The sequence below is a fragment of the Podarcis pityusensis genome, assembly GCF_964106645.2.
Source record: "Podarcis pityusensis genome assembly, chromosome: 13".
Lineage (NCBI taxonomy): Eukaryota > Metazoa > Chordata > Lepidosauria > Squamata > Lacertidae > Podarcis > Podarcis pityusensis.
This window is the reverse complement of record NC_138038.1, coordinates 10,246,074-10,264,294: the sequence shown is the minus strand read 5'-3', so window position 1 is coordinate 10,264,294 and position 18,221 is coordinate 10,246,074. Positions and strand designations below refer to the sequence as shown.

Genomic DNA, 18,221 nt, shown 5'->3' with positions numbered 1-18,221 from the left:
TGTTATGTGGTCTCGGCGGCTGCTCCCAGTCACCAGTCTAGCTGCCACATTCTGGATTAGTTGTAGTTTCCGGGTCACCTTCAAAGGTAGCCCCACATAGAGCGCATTGCAGTAGTCCAAGCGAGAGATAGCCAGAGCATGCACCACTCTGGTGAGGCAGTCTGCGGGCAGGTAGGGTCTTTGTAGTGACCAAGGCTTCAGTCTTCTGCCTAGTGTGCCCTACACCACTCCATCTCTAGAGGAAGCATAATAAAGGTAAAAGGACCCCTGGAAGTTAAGTCCAGTTGCGAACGACTCTGGGGTTGCGGCGCTCATCTCACTTTACTGGCCGAAGAGGCCGATGTTTGTCTGCAGACAGTTTTTCCAGGTCATGTGGCCAGCATGACTAAGCCGCTTCTGGCGAAACCAGAGCAGCGTATGGAAACGCCGTTTACCTTCCCGCCAGAGCAGTACCTATTTATCTACTTGCACTTTTGACGTGCTTTCGAACTGCTAGGTTGGCAGGAGCAGGGACCAAGCAACGGGAGCTCACCCCATCATGGGGATTCGAACTGCCAACCTTCCAATTGGCAAGCCCTAGGCTCAGTGAGGAAGCATAATGAAATGTGCCAAATAAGCATGCAGACTCACAAGCATGCAGACTCACAGCATGCTGAATTTAGCTGTGTTTCAGGTGGAAGTTGGGTTTCTTTTTTTAAAGCACAGGGTAAGGTAAAGTAAAGGGACCCCTGACCATTAGGTCCAGCCATGGCCGACTCTGGGGTTGTGGCCCTCATCTCGCTTTATTGGCCGAGGGAGCCGGCGTACAGCTTCTGGGTCATGTGGCCAGCATGACTAAGCTGCTTCTGGCGAACCAGAGAAGGGCACGGAAACACCATTTACCTTCCCGCCGGAGCGGTACCCATTTATCTACTTGCACTTTGACATGCTTTCGAACTGCTAGGTGGGCAGGAGCAGGGACCGAGCAACAGGAGCTCACCCCATCACAGGGATTCGAACCACCGACTTTCTGATCGGCAAGTCCTAGGCTCTGTGGTTTAACCCACAGCGCCACCCGCGTCCCCCAAGTACATAGGAACAAAAGAAGCTGAATCAGATTACTGGATCCATTGGATCAGAGTTGGGTCCACTGGACAACTCTGCGCTGACTGTCTTTCCCCCATATCAACTGGTAGCAATATCACTAAGGCACCACAGCATAGATATATTTTTGTCCCAGCTCAGAAACTGAAGAGTAAGTGCTGATAAGTAATCTTTCCAGGGCAATTAATTAATTAATCAAGACTCAAAGGGCATGATCTTGCATACATGGAGTTTGAGGAACACATAGCAGAAAGGCACGCAGCTTCCGAGTGAACGAGATCAAAGTGCAACCTCCCAAATTATGTGATAAAAGAAAGTAAACAACTGTATTAATGGAGAAAGAAATCAGCTGCAGAGGGCAAGGCAGCTGCTGTTGGAGGTTTGTTACAGGCAGCCCAAAGTGTCCTGGAAGAAGCAGGGGTTAGGATTTGAGAATGTGGGCATCCCAGAAATCCCACGTGGTGGGAAAACAGCTCAATAGCTGGCAGATAGGCATGCTGGGGTCAAGGTTGGAACTCCTGGGGAAGGTGGAAGGTGGCAGGCAGGAAGAGAAGGCAGATAAATAAGAGGGGTCAGAGTTTGAGCTCACCCCTGCCTGTATGCTCACCTATGTTCTTCCGGACAGAGAACAGAGTGTTCTGTTCGTGACCTCTAGCGTGGAAGCTTGCGTGAGCAAGATCTCCCTCATCTGACAGGTCCCTCCACCTGAAGATTAAATAGGAGGACTCCCAGGCAAACCCTCGGTTCGTGGTTGCGGTGGGAATTTTCAACAGAAAAAGGCCTGAGCTGGACCAGGAGTACGAAGCTAGATCAGAGACCCAGCGGCTTCTTTCTTCCCCCAAAAGAGTTAAAACTCTTTGACTATGCTGCTAGCATTTGTTTGCTACCAAAAGATGGTCACCAGTTTGAACAGTTTTAAAAAGCGCTAGATAAATTGATGGAGGATACGGCTATTTTCTGGAATTGCGATGCTCTGTTCACTCAGTTATTATGGTTAATCCAGAAAACACCACGGCTAAATAATTGCATTCCAGTGTTTTCTGTTGTCCCTCTCTCCCTGCCACCTTATTTTTAAATACCTGTTGTGCGTTGAGTAGCCTTTTACATATCAACCGGCAGCAAGTTACTGACCTACCTAATAGGAAGTGTGGTCTGAGTGAAGGCAGTTTGTTTGGTGATGCTCTGCTGCATTGCACTTCCAATCACAGCTGTCAACTTTTCCCTTTTCTTGTGAGGAATCCTATTCGGAATAAGGGAATTTCCCTTTAAAAAGGGGAAACGTTGACAGCTATGCTTCCAATGCCTTCCCACCCTCCATTGAAAGAGCATTCGCACCATCTGCCAGTAGCCGTTGATAAAAAAATACAGGGAGAGAAGGACAAACAGAGCCTTTGTGGTTGTGGCACCCAGACTGTGGAACAATTTCCTTACAGGGGTGCCCAAACTTTTTTCAAACAGGGCCAGATTTGCTGAAGTGAACATGTGTGAGGGCTGGCCAGAGTTGTTGGGCTTTTTTTAGGACTGAAGTTGTTGAGTTTTTACAATTTTACCCCAAAGTAAAGGATTTCACCTCAGGACATATACTGCCACAGGGGCAGGCCAGATTAGGCCCCCCAAACGGACTTTGGACATGCCTGCCTTACAGAGATTTGGTTCCCTGCCACTAAATAAAGAGTCATGGATGCTTTAGCTGAGATTCCTACATTGCAGGGGGTTGGACTAAATGACTCTTGAGGTCCCTTCCAACTCTATGATTCTTTTTTTGCCAGACATTTGGTTTATCTTGAGGCCCTTCTGATTTTGTTTTATGGGGATTTTTAAAATAAGTGTTCCGTTCTAAATGCTTAATGGCTCCATTTTAAAACGCTCCTATTGTATTTGTATTCCATAATTTTGTATGCTGCTTTGGGGGCCTGTTTAAGGCCTAAAAGGCAATGTAGATAGATAGATAGATAGATGATAGATAGATAGATAGATAGATAGATAGATAGATAGACAGATGATAGATAGATACATATCTTTCCTTTATAAGGAAAGTCCTCCTAGTCCTTCCTTCCAGAGAGCCTGTTCAATGAAACATCCTGATTCATCTGTGCACAGTTTTCAAGGAGGTTACATGAGGGTGGTTTGTTGACTATTTCAGACCCTCCAAGAGCCCCTATTTCCCAGGGACAGTCCCAGATATACAGAAGTTTCTGCTTTGATCTCAGAATGTCCCGCTTTTCCTTAGGACGTCCCTATTTCCATCAGAGAAATGTTGGATGGTATGGAGTTATCCGACCCCTGAGCCTTCTGAAGGCAATCCTGTACAGTGGTGCCCCGAAAGACGAATGCCTCGCAAGACGAATGCCTCGCAAGACGAAAGGGTTTTGCGTTTTTTGAGTCGTTCCGCAAGACGAATTTCCCTATGGGCTTGCTTCGCAAGACGAAACGTCTTGCCAGTTCTTGCGAGTTTCTTTCCTTTTTCTTAAAGCCGCTAAGCCGTTAATAGCCGCTAAGCTGCTAAGCCGTTAATAGCTGCTAAGCCGCTAATAGCCGCTAAGCCGCTAAGCTGCTAATAGCCGTGCTTTGCAAGACGAAGAGACTCGCGGAACGGATTAATTTCGTCTTGCGAGGCACCACTGTATAGGGAAGGTTTTTTTTAAAAAAAGTTTAATGTTTTATTGTTTTTATATATGTTGGACGCTGCCTAGAGTGGGGCAACCCAGAAAGATGTGGGGGGTATAAATAGTAAAAATTATCCTTATGGAATGGGACGTCCCTATTTTCATTGGAGAAACGTTGGAGCGTACACACTTTAATTGTCAGACCTGAATTTGCCTGTGTGGAAATGAATCATAACACCCAAAATAATGACAATCTGGAAGTGCCCCAGTCACTGCATCACACTGGGATCACTGCAAGGCTGAAACCGTCAAAATTATTGCTGTAGGCAGCCCTGAGTTACATAACACGGCCCCTCCTTGCCTGGAACGGGAATAATACACACCACATGGCAGCACCAAGGAGGGAAAAATCGAGTGCTGCATAAATAAATGCAAGTCAGCAATATTTTCATTGTGTAACGATAGGACACATCAGTTAATGGGAGTGGTTGAAGCTGATTCAGTAGCCAGCAAAAAGATAAATGTTGAAGACAATAGAGTTAAGCATTAACCTGCAGTACTTGCTGACCTTTTTCTGTAATGAAAGGGGTGAAGAACCAAGCTGAAATCTAACATGTGTGTCCTTAGGACTTTTGTGAGGAATGCAGTTAAGGAGCATGAAGTCAGAATTCAGCAAATGAGGAGGTTTTGCTTCTAATTTCCTTTGCTCCGCAACGCCAGGAGGGTTGAGGACCTCCATTCATTTCTGGCACCCAAATTCCTAGACTCGGAAGTCTTTAATTCAAATTCCGAGACTCGGAAATCTTTACTTTTGCATTTGGGTGTCGGGCATCCAGTCACAAACGAAATATATCCTCGCAACCCTGACATCTGCCCACCTCTGCCTGAGGAGACCTGAGGTGACACCTGTGTCAGCGCTTATGGTATCTGAAGTTTTTACAGCCCTTAGACCTGGAAATTTAATCGATTTCCTAGTAGAGTTTTCTTGCAAAGTGCTGGTAAAGGCCCAGCCCAGTGATTTTCAGTTGCTGAGCGCAACAGTGTCCTTTGGTGTGCAAAAGTAGATGCGCGAATCACAGGTACAGAACCCTAATTTCTTGTGGCCCTCGGCCTCCTTTGGATGCAAGTGAAACATGGCGGAAAGGAGTTTGTACCTCTCAACTGTCCCACTTTAAGAAGAGGGAGAGGTAAAGGGTACCTCATCCAATTTGCGTAGGCCCACCTACCTATGGCTGGGCCAAGGCATTTTGCCGCCTGAAGCAAAAAGCGAGAAGTCGCTTCCTCCTAGTCCCGTTCCAGGTGCAAACAGTTCAACAGACACATTGAATTTTATTTCCTCATCCTTCACTGCATCCTGAGGGTGCCGGGCAGTTTGCATAGCACACACTGAACCGCACTCTGCTTGTTGCCCTTGAATATTTGCCACCCGAGGCAGCTGCCTCACTCTGCCTCATAGTAGGGCTGGACCCTGCAACTCATCCCTGGCTTCGGCCATACCTACCATCAGCATGCATCTTCTGACATATTGCCTGTGAGGAAACGCTGCCCGGTTCAGATTTTGAAACAGGGTGCCAACTTGAATAAAATATTGGGAGGGGGGCAGGTAGGCCCTGCCCCACATAATCAATCACATGGTGCGAGACACACACGCCATTTGAATGGCAACGCTCATCAACTGGGGTGGGGGGGTAGCGCCTTCAATTATTTTATTGGTGGGGATTTGGCTCCTACATTTCAAATATAGTCCCTGCTCCACTCCTACATCACTTTCCTGTTTTGAAAATGGTCAAGAATACATTGTATATTTGGAAAGTTATGAGGATTGCTGACCTTCAGCGTGATCATTTTATAAGCCCTTTTATGTTTCTGGCTATCAAGGGGGGAAGTTAGTATATTTATATTTGTGCACCAAAGGCAACTGCTTTTTAAGGCATTTCCCCAGCTACGGAATCAAGACTTGGCGCAATGCATTTTTCCTCACATACGTCCTCGTCTGGGTCTTGAAAATCCTCTGTGGCATTGCCTCCCTCCTTCTTGGGAACTCCGTGTCCTTGCTTATTGTGGTATTTGCTCTGCCGCCTCCTCCATTTTTCACATCTCCCCTGGGATGGCTGGGATAGCTTGCCATGGAGGGAAAAATGTGGAGAATTCTGGGATTTTAGCTGGATTTCGCAGTGATCTTACAGACATGCACACCACAAAAGGAGTAGCTGCAAAGGCCGGACTACGTAATCTAACTCAAGCCTTACTTTAGACGGGGGATTTGGGGGGGCAGGTTTTTTTTTTATTTGCTACATCTCTGCTTACAAGGCTTTCACATGCAACTCAGACGCCGGGTTCAATTCGGGGAGACCTGGGACTTGAGTCTAATGTGGCAGCTTTTAGCAGACGGACGTTTACTGCCAGCTGTTTTATACGGGGAACGTTCTCCCTGAAAAGAAAACAAGTCAGTCTAAACCCACCCACCCCCAACGTAAAGTACCATATTTTTCGCTCTATAAGACGCACAAGACCACAAGACGCACCTAGTTTTTGGAGGAGGAAAACAAGAAAAAAAAAAATTCTGAATCCCAGAAGCCAGAACAGCAAGAGGGATCGCTGCGCAGCGAAAGCAGCGATCCTTCTTGCTGTTCTGGCTTCTGGGATATCTGCGCAGTCTGCATTCGCTCCATAAGACGCACACACATTTCCCCTTACTTTTTAGGAGGGAAAAAGTGAGTCTTATAGAGCAAAAAATACGGTATTTGCAAAGGATTATTCTATTGCAGGGCTATCCGAGTGACCCCACCCTCTGCTATTGCAATATAAGAACTGGCAAGGCAATTTCCCCCCATGTTTACAAATTTGAGATAAATCACATTTTCCATATAAAATAAGACCCAAGTTAGAAAGAGGGCAAACTTCTGCTACCGGTCATTCTTTGTTCATTGTGGGTGGATTGCTGCTGCCCAATCACAGATATTCTAAATTCTGGATTTCTACTGGTGGTAGGATTTTGTTGATTTGAGTGTGTTAAGCTTACTGTCGTGTCAATGGCTTCCTTTGTACGTTACTCGTTTCTTTACCCCCTGCCTATGGCGGTACCGCTTCTCCCAATGCCCACCATTTTGGGCCCCCCAAATGCACCACCGGGAAATACGTCAAATTTTATTACGCGCCAACTTGTTAATACAATTGGTTCATCTATCCACTGTGACTGTGGCCTGTGTCAGACAGTGAATCCCACCCCCCTTGGCCCAGAATGGAGGGTCATTCTCTCAGCCTTGCTATCTGTAATGGGGAATATCAACTTGAAACCTTTTTTTTAATAAAAAAAATGCAAACCATGTGGTCCTACCGCCTACCATACCCTCCAACATTTTCCCAATGAAAATAGGGACGTCCCATTCCATAATGATAATTTTAATATTTACACACCGCACATCTTATTGGGTTGCCCCAGCCACTCTGGGCAGCTTTCAACATATATATAAAAAAAGTAAGCATTAAAAAAAAACTTGTCTTCTGACAGTTTAGAGGTTGGATAATTCCATACCCTCCAACATTTCTCCGATGAAAATAGGGACATCCTAAGGAAAACTTGGACATTCTGGGATCAAATCAGAAACTGGGATGATTTCTCTAAATCAGGGACGTCCCCGGAAAATAGGGTCTGCAATAATCACAATTTGTTGTTGGTTTACACAGCAAACAAAAATAAATGGAGATGAACTCTAAGTTACTTCATATACTGGCGCTGTGTGGCTCAGTCAATGTGCCCCACCCACTAACCTTTCCTCCAGCTTTCCCCTTGCAATATGTTTAATCCTAGGAATTGGGAGTTAAGGGTTGGCAGCTGATGAACTGTTGACACAGTCTTTTAGCATGACAGGGAAGCAAACAGGGCTTAGCTTGCCCCAAGGATTAGCTCTGGAACAAATCAAGACTCAGTTCTGAAATATGTGAATAAGAGAAGACAATGCCTCTGACCATGTGCAGAATGCCTTTCTTTCACCAATGAGTCCTGTAGCCTGCTTTGATTAGGAGCAAGTGATTTCAGGTCTGAAGTGCCAGTACTCTAAAGCAGGCTAGATCCCCAGCTTCATTTTATAAATTAATCACAGCAAGTATTACTTCCCCTACCTGTCAACAGGTGAAGAAACCACCACCAAAGTCTCAGGATATCATTTTTTGGCACAGAGTAGCCCACCCACTGCGTAAACACTGGATAATAATTCTTCAGCAGTTAAAAGAAGTGAAAAGTTGAGCTGGCAGAGACCAGAGAGGAGCTTTAGAGAATCATTGCAGATTATTATTCTTTTCATCTCAAAGTTTAGCGCTCTGGCACAACACTGTAGAAGTACTGTAACCTGCATCACTAAATCAAGGCTAGGAGTTCATTTATAGTTAACTGGCAGAGGGAATTGATACGGGGAGCTTTTAAACAACATTTAATACTTCAGTTTTCAAATATTTTCCCAAAAGAAAGCTGACCATTCATTTGCTAACAAAACATGCTTTATTCATAACAAAAAGGTGTAGGTACAAATATAGAAATATGGCGTGCAGACATCTACAAAAGCCCTCTCTAGGCTGCAGTAGGTCGCGGGTGGGTTCGCCATCTTTTCTCCCTCCCCATCCCAAAAGTGACCGTCAATCCTTCAGTGGGGTAAAACCCCCCCATAACACACACAGGAGTTCATCGCTTGACCTCATAACAGCAGCCAGGCTCACTAGGGAGCGTCTCCCTTGAAGTGTGAACAATGCTGGCGGGTGTCATGGATGGACAGATAACTTCCCTCTCCTGCCACAAGACAGGCAATGGTGGAAATATATATTCTATTCCTCTTCTGCCCCAACTATGCCAAGTGAATCCCCTTGCTTGCTCCCCGTTCCCTGCCTTGCTGATACCAGTTTTTCCCTGTCATCTCAGCTGAGCATGTATTTGCTGGTGGCAGACAAAATCGCAGGTAACACTTTTCTGGAGAAATGTCTTGCACTGGAAGACTCACGTAGCAACGCCATCCAGGGCCAAGACTTTAGGGTCTGGAGGGGCCCCAGATGCAGAAGCGCTGGCGTATCAGCAACATTTTGAAATAAGCGGAGCGGCACACGTTACCTTTCAACCATAATGTCCACAATCTAAAAATTACCAAACTGCGCCACTGGAATTACGACCTATGGACAGCACTGGATGGAGACCCCGGCTGGTATTTTATGAAGGCAGATGGGTCAGCCGTATCCTGGCTCCAGCGGGAGCCCAGAACACACTTAGTTAAGAGGACCGCCAAGAACGCTGTCCCTTTTTGCCTTCCGTCGTAGCTCTTCACCTGCTCAAGTTCATAGAAAATAAAACCGGCATGGCGGCTACACAGTTTTCTTGTCTTGTTGGGTAAGGATCTGGGAGACGCAATACGGGATGAGGGCAACCGCTGCCAGTGGCACGGCGGCACTCTTGCAGAAAGACAGGAGGTAGAAGAGCAACTCCACTTTAGCAGGGGGCTTGAAAGAGTCAAAGAGGTGCAAGACGAGGAGCGAAGCGCCGATGGAGGCCAGCCGGAAGGCCAGCTGCTGCCCTTGTTTCCCTTTGCAGCTTTCCACGTACATTGGGGAGTTGAGGGCCAGTCCCAGTCCAAAGAGGACGCCCAGGTTGCGCAGGAGGCCGGCAAAGGGCGTGGTGTCCAGGTGGACCCAATCTGGGTTTTCGCACCACCGCTTGGCCTTTTCCAAGGTCCACAGGAGGTCCACGCCCAGCACCTTCAGCAGCAGGTAGAAACCCAGGGCGAAAGAGAAGAGGAACAGGGTGGTGCCCACATACTTCCGCAGGCTGGGGTTATAGATGGAGCGTATGTGCTGGAAAGATTCGGCAACCACCATGCCTGGATTGGGGGGAAAGGAGACATCGCTGGTCAGGACACACACACCTCCAAACTTTTGGAAGCAATCTTAAGGCTACGCAAAATGGCTCAGGTCTTTAGAAAACTAAACAAGGTGGAACACCTGGAATGCCATCACACCCTCAAAGACAAAGTATTCTGTTTTATGGGTATCTCACAGCCTCATCAAGACCTCATTTGGGCAGGTCAGAGTGATTTTTCTCAGGGTGGAAGGGGAAGGTCTCCCAGGTGGGAGGTGGGAAATTCAGCTCTCTGTATGTATGAAGGTTAAGATAAATTGGTGGCCAAAAGTTACACAGAATTCATAGCTGTCAACTTTCAGATTTGAAAATAAGGGATCAGCAGCCTCACCTGTCCCGGGGACAGTCTACGGGATATCTAACAATCCGGGATAGCAGCGGGAAGCAGCGGGAAACGGCGCTGGAATAAGGGAATTTCCCGCAAAAAAAGGGAAGGTTGACAGCTATGACACGCATATATTTATAATTTTGTTTTTTATGAGGATCATATGAGAAATATTATTAATGTATCTTTCTTTCTTTTTCTCTTTCTTCTGTTTGATACATTGCTTTTTATTATTTTATTTTGAATTTTATGCTATATTAGGATGAAAACCTTTAATAAAATTACCGTATTAGACGCACCAGACCACAAGACACACCTAGTTTTTGGAGGAGGAAAACAAGAAAAAAAATATTCTGAATCTCAGAGGCCAGAACAGCAAGAGGGATTGCTGCGCAGTGAAAGCAGCAATCCCTCTTGCTGTTCTGGCTTCTGGGATAGCTGTGCAGCCTGTATTCGCTCCATAAGATGCACACACATTTCCCCTTAATTTTTAGGAGGGAAAAAGTGAGTCTTAGAGAGCAAAAAATACGGTATTATTTTTTTTAGACCTCATTTCGGGGAGCACACTAATTTTGTTCTGTGGAGTCTGCGTATTAGAATCTGTAGCTGAGTCCACGGCAACAAATTCTACTGTATTCCATAGCTGCAGCCTTGCCGTACATCTCAATATATCATACCAGGCGGTGAGTAATCTGCACTGACCTGAGAAGACACCGGCGACAACTTGGTGGGGGAAATGGGCAGCGATGAAGACACGGGAGAGACAGACGCAGACTTGGACAACAGCAAAAGCCGCCCAGAGCACTGCCTGCAAGAAACTGCAAAAGGAGACAAGAGATGAGAAGAGAATAGAGGTGAACACTGGCAAGCTAGACTTTTCTGGGGCATCTCCTGAGCTCACTTGCAAGCTATACAGATCCTTTCCCACACACTGTCAGGAAAAATGTAAGAGCTCCGGAGAATTAAGACTGTTAAGTTGTGGGTGAACATATCAGACGACACAGTGATTCTTCAAACAGCTCTTGTTTATTCAGAGGCCAGAACAGAACTGAACTGAAGGGCTCAGTCAGCCTGCTTATATAGAGCTCCAGTACCACGTTACTGTAACAACTTTCTAAAACTATCCAATCACTGAACATCACTTTCGATCCTTCATTTGCATAACTATCTACAGTATCCCCCTGCTGGCCCAGGGTGAGAACTTCAGTACATAACAAAGACTTTGGGTTCCTGTGCAGTTTTTGCATTGGCCACCCTCTGTCACCAGGGGAAGACCAGTGTAATATGAAAGCAGAGGTCACAACAGGTTGTTAGATTGCAGTGTGAGCCTGACTTTCCTCTGGCTTCACAACTGAAACAACAGACGAGCAAACAAGCCAATCAAAATCCTGCTCAGCTGCCAAATGTTGTCCCTTCCTACAGACTTCGGGCAGGCTGTCATTGTCTGATGATTGAGAAATCTCTTGGCAACAGCTTGGGGCAGTCAATCCACACAATCATCTGGCTTCTGGTTCAGACATGTAGGAATGTATTTTCCAAAGCATGATCCGAGAGAGGCACCCTTGTACTGATCACAGTGAAGGAGTTTCCAGCATAGCCCTGCTGCACTTTGAAACATTGCATATGCCTTCTCCTGGTTCCCAATGAGAATAATTCACTTTTCCAGTTGCTACAGGCAATTTTAATGACAACATCTACTAGGGATGGAGGGGCAATTTGATCTTCATTGCAATTCAGTGAGAAACTAACTAACTTGCACTTCTCGAACCAACGTGCGAACATTGTGTGAACACAGCTATCCTGCAAAATTTGTCCTCCTCTGAATTGCGCGACGCAGTTCCCCACGCAATAGCAGAGGGGGAATGTGCACAGAACCACACACATTCATGGAAATAGCATTAAAATGCATAATACTTGGGGAAATTGCTTGCAAAAATATGAATGATTAGCCAGAGAGCCATATCAAAATGTGCTTATTGGGAGAAATTTGCATTAAAATGCTGTCAACTTTCGTGAGGATTTTTTTTAAAAAAATGCGGAAATGTGGAGAACTAAGAATGCTAAGATTGGAGAAATGAGAAACTTAGAGGACTGAAATTAACAGATCCATCCAAGCCTAAGATATGCACAGGGACAATATTGTTCTCTCCTGGTGTCTTTTTTCCTTATCAGCATCAAATCTCTGGCTTATTGTAAAGTGTATTTTTGTACCTTTTGTAAAAGGTTACTGCCAAAGGGATAAAATGCAGGACTTCCAATTTTCCCTTCCACAACGGAAGCATTGTTGCACGTCGTAATATTAATTCTCCTTGAAGCGGAAAATACTTCCCAGCACTCTCCCTTGCTCAGAGAGAGTGCCTTTTGTTAATATTGCTGGCGTTGCTTACCGGTGTTTCCAAGATGGCTGCTTCTTTTTCAATGCAATGGAGAGAATGGCTGTAACCATCACATAGTACACGCCGGCTGAACCCATCGCGTGTCCAGAGGGACTCCCTAAAGTGAAAAGGAAAGTCAGACGCCTTGGCTCCAAAACCTCCGTATCACCCTCAGCCTTGCCTGAAAGATATTACTACAGCAAGACCCTTTCAAGCTGTCTATATAACCCGTCGCCTTTCCAGAGGGGAAATAAAATGCAAAATCAGATGCAGGCCTTATGTACCCAAATACTACTCTTTATGTATTGATTTCCCACCCCCTTCAAGGCTCACCAGTCAGAGCCCAAGCAACATATTCTGCAACAGCTGAGCAAGTCTTGTGGTTGGCGTCGCTTTCTGTTTTCCATGGAAAGCACAGATTCAGAGAGCGCCTGGATTTTGATCTGAGACTGAACCATGTTTTGGTGGTGGGAGTTTAAGGCAGAGCTTCATTGACCATTTACTTCATTTTTAGCATTTAACTTAACCCATTTGGCTCTTAAAATGTATCTTTCACTGAGCTTCAGACATGGGTGAGGAAATTAAATCTTGCAAGGCTATATTGTGTTCCAGTACAGGAAAGTACAGAAAATGCAGGCGCTCACCAAACATATGGAATTGTGATTAACTCAAGACACGGCCTAGATTTATCAAACCTGTTTACAGTGGTACCTCGGGTTACATACGCTTCAGGTTACATACGCTTCAGGTTACAGACTCCACTAACCCAGAAATAGTGCTTCAGGTTAAGAACTTTGCTTCAGGACGAGAAAAGAAATCGTGCTCTGGCGGCGCAGCAGGAGGCCCCATTAGCTAAAGCGGTGCTTCAGGTTAAGAACAGTTTCAGGTTAAGTACGAACCTCCGGAACAAATTAAGTACTTAACCCGAGGTACTACTGTATTATTATTTTATTTATTAGATTTATATCACCATAAGATCTCAGGGCAGTTCACAGAATAACTGTCTTTATGATTATTTTTTTTGGTGTTAATGCATTCCTTTTTTTCCTTCCTGCCCTGCCTCTGGTTACACGGCCACCCTTTCCTTCGGCATCTCACCTGGGCCAGTTTCACACGTAGCAGGGAACTGCTGGATTGCAGGGGCCGAGGTGTTGTGGTAGAAACTGGCCTCACGTACCCACCAGTAAGGTCTCTGCCCAAACAGGATCCTGTAGAGAAAAGGAGCATGAGAGGCACTGTGAGTCTCTGCTGTGGGAAGGGATTGCCGACAACAGAACCAGCTAGGGCCGAAAGGAAAGAGAGTTGCGACACCCACACAAATTCCTGAGTGTTAAGGATCACAATGCAAGCAGACCAGAAGGGTCCCATGTTTTCGTGGAGTATTTTGGAGTCTGGTGCTGGAAAAAAACAGATCTGGGGGCTAAATAGATATTTATCCTAGATGCTAACACCAAAGGCAGTAATAGGCCATGCACGCAACTCGTTAAAGTCAACCAGGGGCAACCAAAGACTTTCCTCCCATTCCACAAGTCCAGAAAAAATAACTTGCCAGACTGGCATGGAACTTGCAGAGAGGAGCTCGTGAAAGGGAAGGAAAGAGTGGAAGGGAAATGGAAAGGACTTGTTCCATTGAGGCCATCCTAACAGCTGGTTTCACAGAATAGCAGTGAGCAGCTGGAATGGGTAGAATAGTTTGTTACCGGGGTTCGGACTTGCCAGGAAGTCTTCCCATTCCAAATTTATGGAAGCTAGCTGTGGCTATTCTTGGTGCCTACTTAACAAGTACGTGGGTGGCGCTGTGGGTTAAACCACAGAGCCTAGGGCTTGCCGATCAGAAGGTCGGCGGTTCAAATCCCCGCGACAGGGTGAGCTCCCGTTGCTCGGTCCCTGCTCCTGCCAACCTAGCAGTTCGAAAGCACGTCAAAGTGCAAGTAGATAAATAAGTACCACTCCGGCGGGAAGGTAAACGGCGTTTCTGTGTGCTTCTCTGGTTCGCCAGAAGCGGCTTAGTCCTGCTGGCCACATGACCTGGAAGCTATACGCCGGCTCCCTTGGCCAATAAAGCGAGATGAATGCCGCAACCCCAGAGTCGGCCATAACTGGACCTAACGGTCAGGGGTCCCTTTACCTTTGCTTAACAACATTACATGCCCAGATGAAGAAAGCCTGAGTTCAGGCAACCACTTTAGAGTAGGCAGGACACTTACCACTTGAAGACGAGGTTCAGCCAGTCGCCAATCACAGCCACCCAGATGAGTTTGATCCCCACCGCTTCGCAGAGGTGGAACCAGATGGGGAAGAAGACAAAGAACGTGTTTCGGAGGTCGGCAGCGAAAGAAACAAAGAGGAACCAATCCTGGGCTGCCGGGTAGCTTGTTTGGAGGTAGTGTGTGGCTTGGATGCCTGAGTGATGGAGAAAGTCCATGCCCGCTTCCATTCTGTCGATAGCTGAGCGACCAGCTATTTCGGTCCCTGCTGAAGCTGCACTACACCCTTGGACGGCTCTCATCGCCTTTTATCTTCTCCCGTGTGCGGCAGATTGAGCTTTGGACTTAAAATCACTTTGGTACAAAAACACCTTCCCGATCAAAGGTGCTTCCCCCCCTAGCTTGGGACAAACAAGTTTAGAGAAACTTATGTAAGAGGAACAAACAAGCCCTCCAAAACAGCCTGTTGCCTTCGCCGCAAATGCGTTAACTCTTTCCAGGGCCACATTAAATCTTCATCCCGTCCCCTGGGTAAAAGGAAGCGTCTCTGGTTGGTGCACAACTTCTCCTGCATCCTGGCTCAGGGCTGATGGAGGAAATTTGCTATGTGCATGAATCCCTGGGTTGAAATTTTCAAGGTTTTAGTACTGCTCACAGTTGGGTTCCCGACAGGTCATTTTATATTATCCCACTCCTCCCTCTGCATAAAAAACCCCAATCATAGGCAACTGCAGCAACTCAGTTTAAACTGCCTTTAAAAACTAATGGAATTTAAGAGAGACCAGATAGACACAGGGTTCTTCCACACTAGGCATTTAGTGTGGAATTGCTATGTTTTGTTTGCTCACTTGTTATGGGGCAGCCACACAGCGCAGTCATCAGAATCCTTCCCTCTTCTGTTCTCCAACTGCAGCACACAAACTTTGCAGTAGTGATTCTACAAGTTTCTTTGACCATACCTATCACAGCTCCAAAGTCCTCCCTAAATCTGTAATCTCAGGATACGTGCTCAAGATCAATTAATGCACACGAGCTACTGCACAACACCTTTGAACCTCCCCTTTAGCGCTTACAATGGTGATGGCTAATAATGCAATAAGCATAAGTAGAAAACCATGTGTACAGTAAGTGTTTCAGCTTATACGCAGGCCGGATCCTATGCATGTTTATTTAGAAGCAAAGCTGAGACTTAATGCATACCCTTCAAGTGCCCTGATTTTCCAGGGACAGCCCCAGAATTACAGAAGCCATCCTGAGGGCCTTCTCAGTAGTGGCACCCACCCTGTGGAACGCCCTCCCACCAGATGTCAAAGAGAAAAACAACTACCAGACTTTTAGAAGACATCTGAAGGCAGCCCTGCTTAGGGAAGCTTTTAATGTTTAATAGGTTATTGTATTTTAGTGTTTTGTTGGAAGCTGCCCAGAGTGGCTGGGGAAACCCAGCCAGATGGGCAGGGTATAAATAATAATAATAATAATAATAATAATAATAATTTGATCCCGGAATGCCCGTTTCCCCTTTTCCTCCCCTCCATGTATTGGAGAACAATTAAAAGTGGTGTGTGTAGGTGTAAAAAAAGCCCTGTTTATACTGAACATAAAATAACTGCACCGTGTGAAGGAAAGGGTGACACTGGCGTACAAAGCCCGTCCTATAATTTTGAAGGAAAATGTCACTAATCCATTTTAAATTATTTAACTGCAATGCTTCCACAGCCAGCCATTTATTCCCTCTCTATCCCTTTTCCATTGTGTGTTGTGATTTGTTTGGTTTTCCCCCAGATTGCAAGGCTACAGATAGGGACTGTCTTGTCTGTAAGCCACTCCAGGAGTCTTTTTGGCTGAAGAGCGGTGCATGCAGATGTACTAAATAAACCAAATAGACAATAAATATTTTGGGCATGAGGCCTCTTCTGGTTCCTATTTCTTCAGCTGGGCTTTGCCTTTCTCCACCTTGTAGGCTCTCGTGCAGTTCATCTTAGGCAGCAGTGAACAGCAAAGAGGGAATGCTGACACGAGCCAGTTCAAATGCCTGACACTTTGACCGTCACGCTGTGTTCCCGATGCAAAGTGCCAGATTCGGACTCTCTCAGCTGGTATGATCTGCTGAACCACTCAATAAAGGCTATTTAAGAGCTGGGGACTGTACTCACGCCAGCAGACGAACACGCCGCACACATTCTAACACTTAACTAAGCATGTTTTGCTTTTCAATTTCTTTTGCGTACGTGAAGTGCCGATTTTGAAAATGCATTTTTGTCATCGCCGATTAGGCAGGAGCGCAGGAGGTTACGAGCACAGCTCTGCAAAAGTCTCAAGATTTAGGTCCGCCCCATAATAAAGTCAGGGGAGTTTAGCATTGCTTTTCTACCATCAGATGGTAATACAGGGTACCTCAGGTTAAGTACTTAATTCGTTCTGGAGGTCCGTTCTTAACCTGAAACTGTTCTTAACCTAAAGCACCACTTTAGCTAATGGGGCCTCCTGCTGCTGCCACACCGCCAGAGCACAATTTCTGTTCTCATCCTGAAGCAAAGTTCTTAACCTGAGGTACTATTTCTGGGTTAGCGGAGTCTGTAACCTGAAGCGTATGTAACCTGAAGCGTATGTAACCCGAGGTACCACTGTAGAATTAACAATTAGCATTTCATCCCCTTGATAGTGGTTCTAGGATTGCAGTCTTCAATGGGAAAGGCCCTACCTGATTGGGGCAATAATTTAGGGCTGCCATATGCCTGGGTTTTCTTGGGAATTGGCCTGCAAAATGGCGGATTTTTGCTGAATGGGCAAAATGTCTGTGTAAACCTGGACATATGGCAAGTAGGTCAGTTTTTTTTTTTTTTTAATGCTTTTAAAAACACTATAAAAGTCCCCAAACAACAAACTTGGTCCAGATTTTCACTTCCAGGAATATGGCCACCCTAGATAATTGCTGCTTTTTCATTAAAATGAAAGTCACTTCTTTAAGCATCCATTTTGTAAAAGCACGTGTAGTTTAGCCTTTAGTTGCCAGCAATAGCAGAGCAAGAAAATGTCATATGAAGGGACAGGAAATCATCCGGGGGAAATTATGGAACAAGTCCAGAGCAGGATGTGTGTTTGTTAGCATCTGCAAGTTCTTTTCATCTGTTTTTTCTTTTAAATTGCTTCTATTGTATTATTTTGATAGTGGCCATTAGCCTGTCTTGGAAATATCTGTATTGAAGGGTGGGATATAAATCTGTAGAATAGAAACTTGGGAGCCAAGAGTTGAAAAGGAAATTATTCCCACCCGCCCTGCCGACAAACCTTAGGTTAACTTCTATAGGCAGAAGACACGTCATGCCTTTCATCTCCCCAACTGGGGGAAATCAGACACGTTTTCCTGTTTACCAGCGGTGCAGTTTGTTCTTCTTGTGTTCCTGGAAACGCTAAGCACAAAGCAAGCTCTCCTCCAAAACACGATGGTGTCCACACTCCGGGCCATCAGGAAGAGCAGGGTTAATGATTGCTGGCCGGCCAGTGAAAATGTCTCCTTTATCTCCACTCGCCAACGAAAGTCCAAGCTCAGGGCCCTTGACCCGCGACAATCTGCGCAGGCAGTGGCCATGGGCCTGGAGGGCAGGCCAGTGAAGACGTGGAACTAGAATTTCAGGAGAGTCCAAAATCAACCATGCCCTGGCTTGCATGTTCAGGGCTGTCTTAAGCATGTGCGGCGCCTTGCCCAAAAAAGATGTTAGATTGTTTTTG

General features: G+C 45.9%; 1 protein-coding gene across 1 annotated transcript; it reads right to left on the bottom strand.

Annotated features, from left to right (window-relative positions):
• Positions 1-8,168: 8,168 nt before the first annotated feature.
• Positions 8,169-14,805, bottom strand: LOC308460482 (glucose-6-phosphatase catalytic subunit 1-like). The gene is made up of 5 exons (XM_080976946.1): positions 14,493-14,805; positions 13,384-13,493; positions 12,298-12,403; positions 10,613-10,728; positions 8,169-9,547 (listed from the first exon to the last, which is right to left on the bottom strand). The coding sequence occupies exons 1-5, from the start codon at positions 14,792-14,794 to the stop codon at positions 9,036-9,038; spliced, it is 1,146 nt and encodes a 381-aa protein (XP_080833072.1). The 5' UTR covers positions 14,795-14,805; the 3' UTR covers positions 8,169-9,035.
• Between the last annotated feature and the right edge of the window lie 3,416 nt (positions 14,806-18,221).